The sequence below is a fragment of the Coregonus clupeaformis genome, chromosome 30 (assembly GCF_020615455.1).
Source record: "Coregonus clupeaformis isolate EN_2021a chromosome 30, ASM2061545v1, whole genome shotgun sequence".
Lineage (NCBI taxonomy): Eukaryota > Metazoa > Chordata > Actinopteri > Salmoniformes > Salmonidae > Coregonus > Coregonus clupeaformis.
In genome coordinates this window covers 3,671,310-3,687,022 of record NC_059221.1, presented here as the reverse complement: position 1 = coordinate 3,687,022, position 15,713 = coordinate 3,671,310, and the positions used below count along the sequence as shown (strand labels likewise).

Below are 15,713 nucleotides of genomic sequence, written 5' to 3'. Positions count from 1 at the left end.
CGAGATAGATCCGATAGCTGGATAGCTAAGAGTAGCGATTAGCAGAGGATGACAATCGTCACTTCTGTCAGTCTACTCTTATTGTGAAACCACACTTCTCCCACACAAACTGATCTACACTAACATACAGCATAGCAGATGTCTATAAGCTTTGAGATCACATAGGAAGGAATTTTGAGGATGGACTGGTTTACATTCGTCTAACTATTCTAACACATGGAAGTAACTGTTTCACTTTAGGAAAGCTTAGCTCTAAAGCTTAGCTCGCATATGTGTTTGATAGAAGATAGAAGGAGGAGGGTTTGGAGAAGATGGAGACTTACTGACAGACAGTGTCTGGTGGTAAAACTGGAACAGTGAGATTAGACTGATGCCACTGTGATGAGACTGACAGACTGAGAAATGAGACATGACGAGCGTGGAAGAAACGATACAGCGATGAGAAAGAGGATAAATCGATGGGGAGAAGGGCATGAAAGAGAAAAAAATAATGAAATGGAGAGCTAATTTGGAGCAGACAGGGAGGGGACTGTCTGTTATTGAGGGAAAGTACAACAATAAAATAAACTGCCATTTGGAGTTCATTGAATCAGTTTAATTTTTTGGGTGAAAGAAGTAGCAAAGATGTATTTGAAGATATCGGGAAGACTGAGAGTAAGATTGACAAAATGGCACACGTCCCTAATATTGACAAACTTGTTGAGTGACACGTCCCAAATATCACCATCAAATTCCTTGCTAAGAGTATACCCATCTTACTTGCCTGTTTGTGGCCCACCTGTTAGCTTGCACGATTCTTGCCATTCTCCTTCGACCTCTCATCAACGAGCTGTTTTCGCCCAGAGGACTGCCTCTGACTGGATGTTTTTTGTTCGAACAGTAACTGAATGCCTCCATGCCTGTGTGCCTGCTTTGTATAGCAAGCCACGGCTACGTGACTCACTGTCTGTAGGAGCGAACCATTTTCGTGAACGGTGTGGTGTACCTAATAAACTGGCCACTGAGTGTACAAAGCATTAAGAATCCCTTCCTAATATTGAGTTGCACCCCCACTATTTACCCTCAGAACAGCCTCAATTCGTCGGGGCATGGACTCTACAAGGTGTCGAAAGCGTTCCACAGGGATGCTGGCCGATGTTGACTCCAATGCTTTCCACAGTTGTGTCAAGTTGGCTGGATGTCCTTTAAGGTGGTAGACCATTCTTGATACACACAGGAGACTGTTGAGCGTGGAAAAACATAGCAGCGTTGCAGTTCTTGACACAAACCGGTGCGCCTGGCACCAACTACCATACCCCGTTCAAAGGCACTTCAATCTTATCTCTTGCCCATTCACCCTCTGAATGGCACCCATACACAATCCATGTCTTAATTGTCTCAAGGCTTAAAAATCCTTCTTTAACCTGTCTCCTCTCCTTCATCTACACTGATTGAAGTGGATTTAACAAGTGACATCAATAAGGGATCATAGCTTTCACCTGGATTCACCTGGTCAGTCTATGTCATGGAAAGAGCAGGTGTCCATAATGTTTGTACACTCAGTGTATGTATATACTGCATACTTATACACACACACTGGACTATAGTGCCAATGACCAGGGCACCCATCATTCTGAGTATATGATGAATGCTTCTTATTCAGGGTGACAGAAAACACATTCCTGCCTCTCCCGAGCACAAATCCCCCTTGTAGAAACTGACATGTGGTCTCCACACCAACACACATCACGCATACACTCATACACACATACACGCACACCACACACACAGACACACACAGACACACACACACATTCTTACTGCCACTCCTCTCCTGACTCACTCCCAACACACCAGCTGCACCCACCCACCCCACTGGGCCAATCCTTCCTCTGGGGCAGTTGCCTTGACAGCAATGACCATGTCGACCCAGTGGGGGTTCCAGACCTGTCCTCACCAGCAGCCCCTCAGAGGGATTAGTACTGGCAGTGTTTCACCTGTGTTTCAGACTGACTGGCCTCCGCAGCTAACACCAAAACACAACACATCTACTGGAGAAAGTCCACTATCTTCATGTACTAGTGTGCTAACTGCTCAACTGTAAATGTAGGCCAATGTGTAGAAACAAACTAGTAAGGTACATTGTTCAGTTCAGTCGGCTTAGATTAAAATCCCGAAAATCTAGTTGAAATCCGAGATCACAAACAGAAGGGTCTTTGTTTCTAAATGTGTCTAAACTCAGAACAGCCATGTACAGTATTTTCAGTCCGGGTAGACTCAACGTGTTTGTAAAGACAGCAGAGTAGAGGTCTTCTCAGGTCCAACATTTTGGACCCGAACGGACTGGAAGACAATCAGACCCGAACCCGAATGGACCCGACAACAACCAGACCTAGTCCCAGACCTAGACCTGACTCCCAAGTGACCTTTTTTTATCAGCCAAGTTGCTCTTCTGATGAAGAAATATGTATTTATATGTTGGCTAGGCCTTCTATAAGTCAATAAATTCACCTTATTAGCATAAAATAAATATGCTATAGGCTATTTAGAGCCGTGGTTGGGTCCATTCGGGTCTATCAGCCGCTCCGGTCCCAGGTCGGGTCTCGGGTATTCGGGTTCGGGTGGACCCGTGAAGACCTCTACTGCAGAGTGCAGACGTCCTCAGACATGCTGAAAGTGACAGCAAGGTCCTTAAGGCCATGACCCTTGACCTCCAGTCAGTTGATCCTTGACCCTGTAAATCTAAATCAAAGAAAACGTTTGACACTTTTCACCGCCCATTTGCCCCATCCTCTCCGCCCCCACACCATCATGCTACAATCTTCACACTTCCCCTGGTATCTGGGGCATTTCTGGGGCGAGTCTCTGTATGCCCTTCACCCTCTCTTCCTCCTGTCCTGTGTGGATGTGGATGCCATGAGTTAGCATGGCACCAGGTGGACGGGAGATATACAGTACGTTTTTAGCCGCCAAACAAACCCAAGCCAGTGGACATTAGATTACCTCAGTTATGGGAGCCACTGATGGGTGTATATGTAATTAGGGCAAATGTACGCCGTGTGACACAGCTAAGAACATTCCTGCATCAGGAGACACAGACACACACTCACACACACACACACACACACAACGAGTGCACACACACACACAGACAAGCGCACATTCAGACACACACACAGAGACAAACGTGAAAACACACACTGTGCTGGGAGTCCTTTTTAGGACAGCTGGCTCTTTTCCTCAGACTGGAACTAAGGGACAGTTCTACATTTACTGGGGTGGGGGGGGGGGCTGGTCCAAAATAGGTGAGGGTTGTCAAACTTTCTTTTTGCTTTGGGTAGGGTTGTGTGTTTTTTTATTGGGCACAGGGAAGGGTAGAGCGTTTTTTCCTTGACTTACATTCTCCATTTTGCAGGTTTTACTATATAATGTCTTCCATATAGCCACATTTCCTCATCTGCTTGCATGCGCCTCTAGGTGTTTTGGTACTTCCCTTATGTACTACACTTTACCAGTCAACTTTCTATCCTGTCCTCTATTCATAGTGACAATAGTGGTAGGTGGATCATTTGTCCAGATCTGCAATAGGCTGACTAGCAATCATACCACACATAAAATCATACAAATCTGCACCAATTATCTATATAAATACACAAGATAGAGGAATAGCTAATAGGCAGCGGAGAGGCAGTGAAAGAACAGTGAAGACACACGCCAGATTCAAAACATAGAATTTTCCCATTTTAATTATTATACAAAATTCTTGCAACCAATAGAATTCGGAAAGTATTCAGACCCCTTGACTTTTTCCACATTTTCTAACTTTACAGCCTAATTCTAAAAAGGATTACATTATTTTTTCCCCCCATCAATCTACACACAATACCCCATAATGACAAAGCGAAAACAGGTTTTTCGAATTTGTTGCGCATTTATTAAAAAGAAAAAACAGAAATACCTTCTTGACATAAGTATTCAGACCCTTTGCTATGAGACTCGAAATTGAACTCAGGTGCATCCTGTTTCCATTGATCATCCTTAAGACATTTCTACATCTTGATTGGAGTCCACCTGTGGTAAATTCAATTGATTGGACATGATTTGGAAAGGCACACACCTGTCTATATAAGGTCCCACAGTTGACAGTGCATGTCAGAGCAAAAACCAAGCCATGAGGTCGAAGGAATTGTCCATAGAGCTCAGAGACAGGATTGTGTCGAGGCACAGATCTGGGGAAGGGTACCAAACAATTTCTGCAGAATTGAAGGTCCCCAAGAACACAGTGGCCTCCATCATTCTTAAATGGAAGAAGATTGGAACCACCAAGACTCTTCCTAAAGTTGGCCGCCCAGCCAAACTGTGCAATCGGGGGAGAAGGGCCTTGGTCAGGGAGGTGACCAAGAACCCGATGGTCAATCTGACAGAGCTCCAGAGTTCCTCTGTTGAGATGGAAGAACCTTCCAGAAACCCAACCATCTCTGTAGCACTCCACCAATCTGGCCTTTATGGTAGAGTGGCCAGACGGAAGCCACTCCTCAGTAAAAGGCATGTGACAGCCCGCTTGGAGTTTGCCAAAAGCCACCTAAGGACTCTCAGACCATAAGAAACAAGATTCTCTGGTCTGATCAAACCAAGATTGTACTCTTTGGCCTGAATGCCAAGTGTCACGCCTGGAGGAAACCTGGCACCATCCCTACGGTGATGGCAGCATCATGCTGTGGGGATGTTTTTCAACGGCAGGGACTGGGAGACTAGTCAGGATTGAGGGAAAGATGAACAGAGCAAAGTACAGAGTAAAGTGCATCAACAAAGTACTGAGTAAAGGGTCTGAATACTTATGTAAATGTGATATTTCCGTTTTTAATTGTAATACATTTGCCAAAATTTCTAAAACCAGTTTTTGCTTTGTCATTATGGGGTATTGTGTGTTGATTGATGAGTAACAATATGTGGAAAAAGTCAAGGGGTCTGAATACTTTCCAAATGCACTGTATATGGGGGATACAACCATCCCAGCTCTGCAGATTTTGCTGCGAAGAGACAGAATCATTACATCATTTGGTTTGGTACTGCCCATATGTAGCTTGTTTTTGGTCGCAGGTTCAGGAATGGCTAAAGAATTGTAACATTTATCTGGAGCTAACTCTGCAAATAGCACTGCTGGGTGTCGATCAATAATATAATAATACTTTTAGCGAATTAATTTTTTTAAATTTAATTTACAATCTGTAAAAACTATGAGAATAGAAAGGTTCAGAGCTTTTGTGAAACATCACAGCACAGTTGAAAAATATATGGCAAAAAGAAATCAAAACTGGATGGTCTAAAGAGATAGATGGGAGGGGTTGAAAGTCGGAAGTTTACATACACCTTAGCCAAATACATTTAAACTCAGTTTTTCACAATTCCTGACATTTAATCCTAGTAAAAATTCCCTGTCTTAGGTCAGTTAGGATCACCACTTTATTTTAAGAATGTGAAATGTCAGAATAATAGTAGAGAAAATGATTTATTTCAGCTTTTATTTATTTAATCACATTTCCAGTGGGTCAGAAATGTACATACACTCAATTAGTATTTGGTAGCATTGCCTTTAAATTGTTTGACTTGGGTCAAACGTTTCGGGTAGCATTCCACAAGCTTCCCACAATAAGTTGAGTGAATTTTGGCCCATTCCTCCTGACAGAGCTGGTGTAACTGAGTCAGGTTTGTAGGTCTCCTTGCTCGCACATGCTCTTTCAGTTCTGCCCACACATTTTCCATAGGATTGAGGTCAGGGCTTTGTGATGGCCACTCCAATACCTTGACTTTGTTGTCCTTAAACCATTTTGCCACAACTTTGGAAGTATGCTTGGGGTCATTGTCCATTTGGCAGACCCATTTGCGACCAAGCTTTAACTTCCTGGCTGATGTCTTGAGATGTTGCTTCAATATATCCACATCATTTTCCTTCCTTATGATGCAATCTATTTTTTTTTTTTAAGTGCACCAGTCCCTCCTGCAGCAAAGCACCCCCATAGCATGATGCTGACACCCCCGTGCTTCACGGTTGGGATGATGTTCTTCGGCTTGCAAGCATCCCCCTTTTTCCTCCAAACATAATGATGGTCATTATGGCCAAACAGTTCTATTTTTGTTTCATCAGACCAGAGGACATTTCTCCAAAAAGTACGATCTTTGTCCCCATGTGCAGTTGCAAACCGTAGTCTGGCTTATTTATTGCGGTTTTGGAGCAGTGGCTTCTTCCTTGCTGAGCGGCATTTCAGGTTATGACGATATAGGACTCGTTTTACTGTGGATATAGATACTTTTGTACCTGTTTCCTTCAGCATCTTCACAAGGTCCTTTGCTGTTATTCTGGGATTGATTTGCATTTTTCACACCAAAGTACGTTAATCTCTAGGAGACAGAACGTGTCTCCTACCTGAGCGGTATGACGGCTGCGTGGTCCCATGATGTTTATACTTGCGTACTATTGTTTTGTACAGATGAACGTGGTACCTTCAGGTGTTTGGAAATTGCTCCCAAGGATGAACCAGACTTCAAAAAAATGTTCTGAGGTCTTGGCTGATTTCTTTTGATTTTCCCATGATGTCAAGCAAAGAGACACTGATTTTGAAGGTAGGCCTTGAAATACATTCACAGGTACACCTCCAATTGACTAGAATTATGTCAGTTAGCCTATCAGAAGCTTCTAAAGCCATGACATCATTTTCTGGAATTTTCCAAGCTGTTTAAAGGCACAGTCAACTTAGTTTATGTAAACCTCTGACCCACTGGAATTGTGATACAGTGAATTATAAGTGAAATGATCTGTCTGTAAACAATTGTTGGAAAAATTACTTGTGTCAAAGTAGATGTCCTAACCAACTTGCCAAAACGATAGTTTGTTAACAGGAAATGTGTGGAGTGGTTGAAAAACAAGTTTTAATGACTCCAACCTAAGTGTATGTAAACTTCCAACTTCAACTGTATATAGAAACTTGGTGCAGATTCATATGATTTTATGTGTGGTATGATTGCTAGTTAGCCTATTGCAGATCTGGACAAACGATCCACCTATCACTATTGTCACTATGAATAGAGGACAGGATGGACATGATTATTATTGTTAAAAAAAATTTAGGGGGTAGATCAGCTTTAATGTTGCAGATAGATTGTAACTTCCATCAATGTAATTGTCTGCAGCACTTCCAATCCCCTATATGTTTTTTTTCTCGCAAATATATATACATACACATACATATACACATACATACATATAAATAAATATTCATATATATATATACATATCCTTTAAAAATATATATATTTCCCTTTATTACTTTCCAACCCCACCACCCCTTCCCTAATTGGAGTAAACTAGTGAACATCAATGCTTAGGCCTCTACTTCCAGCTTATACATACTATATACATTTTATGAACACAGTCAATTTTACAATCATTCTATTTTGTTTGTTTTTACTCCTGAATTTCCTCTACCCGCAACCGCTCCGATCATTTTCATGATGTCCATCCGGTTTGCTTCTACATGCCATATCTTTCTAACTGTGCTCTTTCACAAAAGCTCTCAACCTATAACCTATATACTTACAGTGGGGAAAAAAAGTATTTAGTCAGCCACCAATTGTGCAAGTTCTCCCACTTAAAAAGATGAGAGAGGCCTGTAAATTTCATCATAGGTAAACGTCAACTATGACGGACAAATTGAGGAAAAAAAAATCCAGAAAATCACATTGTAGAATTTTTAATGAATTTATTTGCAAATTATGGTGGAAAATAAGTATTTGGTCACCTACAAACAAGCAAGATTTCTGGCTCTCACAGACCTGTAACTTCTTCTTTAAGAGGCTCCTCTGTCCTCCACTCGTTACCTGTATTAATGGCACCTGTTTGAACTTGTTATCAGTATAAAAGACACCTGTCCACAACCTCAAACAGTCACACTCCAAACTCCACTATGGCCAAGACCAAAGAGCTGTCAAAGGACACCAGAAACAAAATTGTAGACCTGCACCAGGCTGGGAAGACTGAATCTGCAATAGGTAAGCAGCTTGGTTTGAAGAAATCAACTGTGGGAGCAATTATTAGGAAATGGAAGACATACAAGACCACTGATAATCTCCCTCGATCTGGAGCTCCACGCAAGATCTCACCCCGTGGGGTCAAAATGATCACAAGTGACAGACGTGTCCCCCTGCTTAAGCCAGTACATGTCCAGGCCCGTCTGAAGTTTGCTAGAGTGCATTTGGATGATCCAGAAGAGGATTGGGAGAATGTCATATGGTCAGATTAAACCAAAATATAACTTTTTGGTAAAAACTCAACTCGTCGTGTTTGGAGGACAAAGAATGCTGAGTTGCATCCAAAGAACACCATACCTACTGTGAAGCATGGGGGTGGAAACATCATGCTTTGGGGCTGTTTTTCTGCAAAGGGACCAGGACGACTGATCCGTGTAAAGGAAAGAATGAATGGGGCCATGTATCGTGAGATTTTGAGTGAAAACCTCCTTCCATCAGCAAGGGCATTGAAGATGAAACGTGGCTGGGTCTTTCAGCATGACAATGATCGCAAACACACCGCCCGGGCAACGAAGGAGTGGCTTCGTAAGAAGCATTTCAAGGTCCTGGAGTGGCCTAGCCAGTCTCCAGATCTCAACCCCATAGAAAATCTTTGGAGGGAGTTGAAAGTCCGTGTTGCCCAGCGACAGCCCCAAAACATCACTGCTCTAGAGGAGATCTGCATGAAGGAATGGGCCAAAATACCAGCAACAGTGTGTGAAAACCTTGTGAAGACTTACAGAAAACGTTTGACCTGTGTCATTGCCAACAAAGGGTATATAACAAAGTATTGAGAAACTTTTGTTATTGACCAAATACTTATTTTCCACCATAATTTGCAAATAAATTCATAAAAAATCCTACAATGTGATTTTCTGGATTTTTTTTTCTCATTTTGTCTGTCATAGTTGACGTGTACCTATGATGAAAATTACAGGCCTCTCTCATCTTTTTAAGTGGGAGAACTTGCACAATTGGTGGCTGACTAAATACTTTTTTTCCCCACTGTATTATGGACACAGTATGCTTTACATTAGTTATCTTGTTGTTATTAGTTGTTGTTAGTTGTTATTAGTCCCATCCTTCAACTCCATTCAACACCACCCATCTATCTCTTAACACCATCCATATTGTATTTCTATTTGCCATATATTTTTCAACTGTACTGTGATGTTTTACAAAAGTTCTGAACCCTTCTATTCTCATTATTTCCACAGATTGTAAATTGAAAATAAACATTTTTGCTAAAAGTATTATTATATTATTGATCGATTGACTATGACTTTTCAGATCACCCAGTAGTGCTATCTGCAGGGTTAGCTCCAGGTAAATATTGCAATCATTTAGCCATTCCTGGACCTGTGTCCAAAAACAAGCTACACAAGGACAGTACCAAAACAAATGATCTAATGATTCTGTCATAATTTGGACTTGGTCTTTTACCAAATAGTGCTATCTTCTGTATACCACCCCTATCTTGTCACAACACAACTGATTGACTCAAACGCATTAAGAAGGAAATAAATTCCACAAATTAACTTTTAACAAGGCACACCTGTTAATTGAAATTCATTCCAGGTGACTACCTCATGAAGCTGGTTGAGAGAATGCCAAGAGTGTACAAAGCTGTCATCAAGGCAAAGGGTGGCTACTTTGAAGAATCTCAAATATAAAATATATTTTGATTTGTTTAACACTTTTTTGGTTACTACATGATTCCATATGTGTTATTTCATAGTTTTGATGTCTTCACTATTATTCTACAATGTAGAAAATAGTAAAAAATAAAGAACAACCCTGGAATGAGTAGGTGTGTCCAAACTTTTGACTGGTGCTGTATATATCTTTACAAAAAAAAATGTCCTTTATTATGTTCCCCTAACCCTACCAACCTTCCACTAATTGGAGTAATTTAATGGACAACAACACTTAGGCTTCTACTCCCAGCTTATACATACTATATACACTTTAAGGACACAATATATTTTACAATAGTTATCTTTTTTATGTTTTTAATCCCATCCTTCATCTACAGTTGAAGTTGGAAGTTTACATACAGTTAGGTTGGAGTCATTAAAACTCGTTTTTCAACCACTCCACAAGTTTCTTGTTAACAAACGATAGTTTTGGAAAGTCGGTTAGGACATCTACTTTGTGCATGACACAAGCAATCTTTCCAACAATTATTTACAGACAGATGATTTCACTTATAGTTCACTGTATCACAATTCCAGTGGGTCAGAGGTTTACATAAACTAAGTTGACTGTGCCTTTAAACAGCTTGGAAAATTCCAGAAAATTATGTCATGGCTTTAGAAGCTTCTGATAGGCTAATTGACATAATTTTAGTCAATTGGAGGTGTACCTGTGGATGTATTTCAAGGCCTATCTTCAAACTCAGTGCCTCTTTGCTTGACATCATGGGAAAATCAAAAGAAATCAGCCAAGACCTCAGAAAAACATTGTAGACCTCCACAAGTCTGGTTCATCCTTGGGAGCAATTTCCAAACGCCTGAAGGTACCACGTTCATCTGTACAAACAATAGTACGCAAGTATAAAAATCATGGGACCACGCAGCCATCATACCTCTCAGGAAGGAGACGCATTCTGTCTCCTAGAGATGAACGTACTTTGGTGCGAAAAATGCAAATCAATCCCAGAACAACAGCAAAGGACCTTGTGAAGATGCTGGAGGAAACAGGTACAAAAGTATCTATATCCACAGTAAAACGAGTCCTATATCGGCATAACCTGAAAGGCCGCTCAGCAAGGAAGAAGCCACTGCTCCAAAACCGCCATAAATAAGACAGACTACGGTTTGCAACTGCACATGGGGACAAAGACCGTACTTTTTGGAGAAATGTCCTCTGGTCTGATGAAACAAAAATAGAACTGTTTGGCCATAATGACTATCGTTATGTTTGGAGGAAAAAGGGGGATGCTTGCAAGCCGAAGAACATCATCCCAACCGTGAAGAACGGGGGTGGCAACATCATGCTGTGTGGGTGCTTTGCTGCAGGAGGGACTGGTGCACTTCACAAAATAGATGGCATCATGAGGAAAGAAAATTATGTGGATATATTGAAGCAAATGGGTCTTCCAAATGGACAATGACCCCAAGCGTACTTCCAAAGTTGTGGCAAAATGGTTTAAGGACAACAAAGTCAAGGTATTGGAGTGGCCATCACAAAGCCCTGACCTCAAGCCTATAGAAAATGTGTGGGCAGAACTGAAAAGGCGTGTGCGAGCAAGGAGGCCTACAAACCTGACTCAGTTACACCAGCTCTGTCAGGAGGAATGGGCCAAAATTCACCCAACTTATTGTGGAAGGCTACCCGAAACATTTGACTCAAGTTAAACAATTTAAAGCCAATGCTACCAAATACTAATTGAGTGTATGTAAACTTCTGACCCACTGGGAATGTGATGAAATAAATCGTGGTCCTCTGTAGCTCAGCTGGTAGAGCATGGCGCTTGTAACGCCAAGGTAGTGGGTTCGATCCCCGGGACCACCCATACACAAAAAAAATGTATGCACGCATGACTGTAAGTCGCTTTGGATAAAAGCGTCTGCTAAATGGCAAATTATTATTATTATTATTATAAATAAAAGCTGAACTAAATCATTCTCTCTACTATTATTCTGACATTTCACATTTTTAAAATAAAGTGGTGATCCTAACTGACCTAAAACAGGGAATTTTTACTAGGATTAAATGTCAGGAATTGTGAAAAACTGAGTTTAAATGTATTTGGCTAAGGTGTATGTAAACTTCCGACTTCAACTGTAAATCCACAAGATAGAGAAATAGCTGATAGGCAGTGGAGAGGCAGTGAAAGGACAGTGAAGACACACAGCTCAAAAAGCTCCACTATTGATCTTGTATAGGGACAATAAAATTATTGCAAAAGCACTGTTATTTGAATGTTTCATTCCGTTTGGATCAGTTGTGGATCTACTCTCGACAGATTATAGAAAGGCACAGTAGCAGGCCAGTCTGGCTGTATTTTTACTTCTGATACTGATGCGCTGTCTGTGCCGATCATCATTCTCCGAAGTCGTCCACATAGGCCTATGCTCCCAGGAGGCCCAGTTATTCAGGAAAGCTTAACACGCGTTCTGCCTCCCTTCCGATCAATATAGCCTAAATATTTGTCATTTAACTTTTAAAATGTATTACCTTTTGTGTGTTGCATAAACACAACTAGTCACAATGTTTTAATCTGATTACTGGTAGGCTAATTCAAAAGTATCCTGTAGGCTACCTGCACACGTTCATCCACTCCACTCTAATATATTTCCAGCAACCAAACTGCACAACAGCCATTCGATTAATGGAAAGGGACATCTGTTACAAAACACCAAAAAGTTGAATGACATTCGGAGATTGTCAAACCAAGCCTTCGATACTGAGTAGGGAGGGATGTATTTTCTGTTTGTTGAGATGACATACTCTATTTGATTGTGGTGTTGAAAACGCAAACCATGATTACAAACGCTCAAAGTAATCGGTATGCAGTTATGCGCGATGCTTATTGGTTGTGTGTGGTGCATTGGCACAGAGACCTGATGGTGGAAAATTCGTTGCATATATTTTATATAATTATAAATACAGTATAGCATCAAAATGTTGAAAATCTGATTTCCCCCTAGCTGATCATTGTCTGCAGCTGGCTCTGATCGTAGTGTAATGAGACAGGCAGAGAGAGTGAGCCCGTCCGTTGTGGTCGGCGAACCCTCAAACTTCTGTCCCGTTAGCCCTGACTGTGCCACAAAACCATGCTGAAGTATTAAAGTCGATATCCACGTTTATAAACACAGGGTTGCTACAGTTATTGGTATTTATGGTATTTATTTTTTATGACACCTCAAGTTGGACCAGCCCCCCCCCCCCCCCACCCCCCGTGCATAAGTGAGAAGGTGTGTGGGTGTGAGTGTATGCCTGTCTTTGTGTCTGTGTCTGTGTGTCTGAGTTAGTCTGCCTGTTTCTCTACATGGGGAGCCCCAGAGCTGAGTTGTCTGGCTCACAGTTCCCAGGAGGAAGACTTTGTTCGGTGTGCCACAAGAGAGATGAGGAAACCGGGGCACATTTCCTGTGGAAATGGGGTTATCACTTCACCAATTACTGTGCAATTAGAGAGGCAGGCCTGGAGATGCCTGGGAAATGGACAAACACACACTCCCTACATCTGGATTCTTTCACAACTCAACCAGGCACAAGTGGATACCTTGCCCTTTCACCTTTCTGAATATATAGATATAAATCATAATCAGATTGCCTGAGTCCTTGTCTGAGTATTACAGTACACCTTTAGTTCAAGGCTACAAAACCACTGTCTGCCATTGTCAAGGGTGCTGCCAAGGAAGAGGGGTACTAATTCTCAGGGCACCACCCTCCCCTCAGGTGAAAGGAGAATGTGTTATCATCTAGATGATGAAATTACTCCCAATCTATGTCAGTATGTCTTGTGTGAATCAATCTAAATTATAATGAACTTCCAAACATGGCCGCCTCTCCAATCACTGTACCGGGTAATAATGCATAATCACGGGTCACAAGAGGAGCAGGTGAACTGTAAAGGCAACCAGACCAGGCAAACCAGACCCGCTTTTGTGCGGTTCCCAATAATTTCACATGGCTTAACTGCTGGGATTGCTTCATTAGCCTTTTGTATGTGCCGCTATACATTTCACATAATCCGCAGCAGTAAAAATGTCCCTTTTGTGTGTGGGGGGCTCAAACCCAATCTCCAGCTGTCATTTATCGTTTGGGAAATCAGGCCCAGAGTCTACAAGCGACTGGGATAATTGAGTCATTATAAGTGGGGTGGCAGACAGTTTAACTCCAGTGCTGGCTGGCTGGCTGACGTGAAGTTTGACTGAATAACTGGGATAATTTAGTCATTAAGGCTAGGAGGGTTGGAGAGAGAGGGACCAGGCAGCCAGGCTGATGGGGTAATCAGCCATGGTGGGGTTAAAAACCAGCTCCCTCACACGTGGACTTCCAGGATCTGATCTGGAGTCAGGCCCTGGTGGCGCCCCTGACCCGTGAAGAGCAGAGGAAAAGGCGGTCAGGCAATCAGACTTACATCGGAGGTAGAGAGGGAAATGACCAGCACATGGTGCTCCCTCTGAGAGTCACTGTCTGTGTGTCGGTGTCTGCATCGGATTGAAACACGCATGTACATCCACACACACTCACATTCCTGACACGCTCCTGACTAATTTCCCAGCAATTCCTCTATCACACACACTCTTTCTCCCTCTAATGCACAGGACCACAGTACCACCTTGAAACACCTTGTATTAGCACAATACACATCTGGCAGTACACATGTTCAAAAGCAGCCAGATGAAGCACTGAAATCCAGCAGAACAAAAATGCAGGAAATGAAACCTCCCTCTGTGTTGAGACACCTTCACTCTGACTAAACTAAATTAATGAGAAAATTCCCACCTGAGAGCATTGTTGAAATACTAGCTTTCCTCCCTGCATAATTTCCCTTTGTACTTTCTAGGTCACGTACTTTCATCCTTGAATCTGATTCTTATTTGTACTTCACATAGTCTGTGTGATGTCTGGGTGTGTTTAAATGATGTGAGTACAGCCCATTACAATTAGACTATCACTCCCAACTGGGGTTTATTATTGTTGCATTATCAGATATGAGCAGATGGAGCAGCTCAACTATCAGTCAGTACTCACTGAGCACAGACCAAAAATATGTTAGAAGAAAGATGAATATACAATCATACACATTCTTTAAAGTTAAAGCCAGCACCCTCAACGACACAGATCATCTTTACACAATAATCGCACTTCGTCAATCATACACACATCTTCCTACAAAACTGCCATACTCTTCCGAACATAGCTGATCCTTTATTGTGTAATGGTATGAGGGAAGCAGTTAGAAGGACATACAATGAACTAGATGATGCAATTGAAATGGACAACACAATGAGTGGAGAGCTATACAAAAACCCAGTATGTAAGACAGAGACAGCAGGGTGTGAATGGGAGAGAGAGGGGGGTTCTGTCTTACCTGAGTGGGTGAACTGCAGGCGAGGCTGGGAGGCTCTCCATGCCCCCGTCAGACTGCTCCCCAGGTGGGCTAGAAGGACCAGGGTCACGAACCGCCACATGGTCTCTCACTCACACACACTAAAGTCCTAAGCACAGCACACACTTCACGAGGCAGGCAACTGCAGGATACACACTCACGCGTATGTGTTTGTGGGCTCGGAAAGATACCTAGATAAATCTAGTCCAACAAAACACACTACTCCCACTTGGCTTCAGCTCGACCACTACAGATCAGATGTGTCTCCTCTCAGCTCATCTCATGTGACTTGTCTCATGCGTCTCTCACTCTGTTATATATTTTCTGTTATGTCTGGGTTTCTCCCCTTGTTGAGTGTTGATTCCTCTCTCACTGTACTCTTCTCATCTCCTCTGATCTCTCTCTCTCTCTCTCTCTCTCTCTTTCAGTGAGTCCTCCTCTCCTCCGTATAGGCAAAGAGGAGGCGGGGGAAGAGATCCCAAATCACACACACAAACACACACACTCCTTCTCTCTTTTTCACTGCTCCAGGAAAACCTACTTTAAATGGGAATAAGACAACTGCTATATGGTGTGCCTTTCATCTTATCTCTCTCTCTCTCAC

General features: G+C 42.2%; 1 protein-coding gene across 1 annotated transcript in view; it reads right to left on the bottom strand.

The window, feature by feature from the left end:
- LOC121546553 (semaphorin-3ab-like) overlaps positions 1 to 15,491 on the bottom strand; it is a 34,674-nt gene extending 19,183 nt beyond the window's left edge. The window contains exon 1 of the mRNA XM_041857805.1: positions 15,092 to 15,491. Coding sequence (XP_041713739.1) covers positions 15,092 to 15,191 — 100 coding nt within the window. The 5' untranslated portion in view covers positions 15,192 to 15,491. The remainder of the gene's footprint in view (positions 1 to 15,091) is intronic.
- Positions 15,492 to 15,713: the final 222 nt, after the last annotated feature.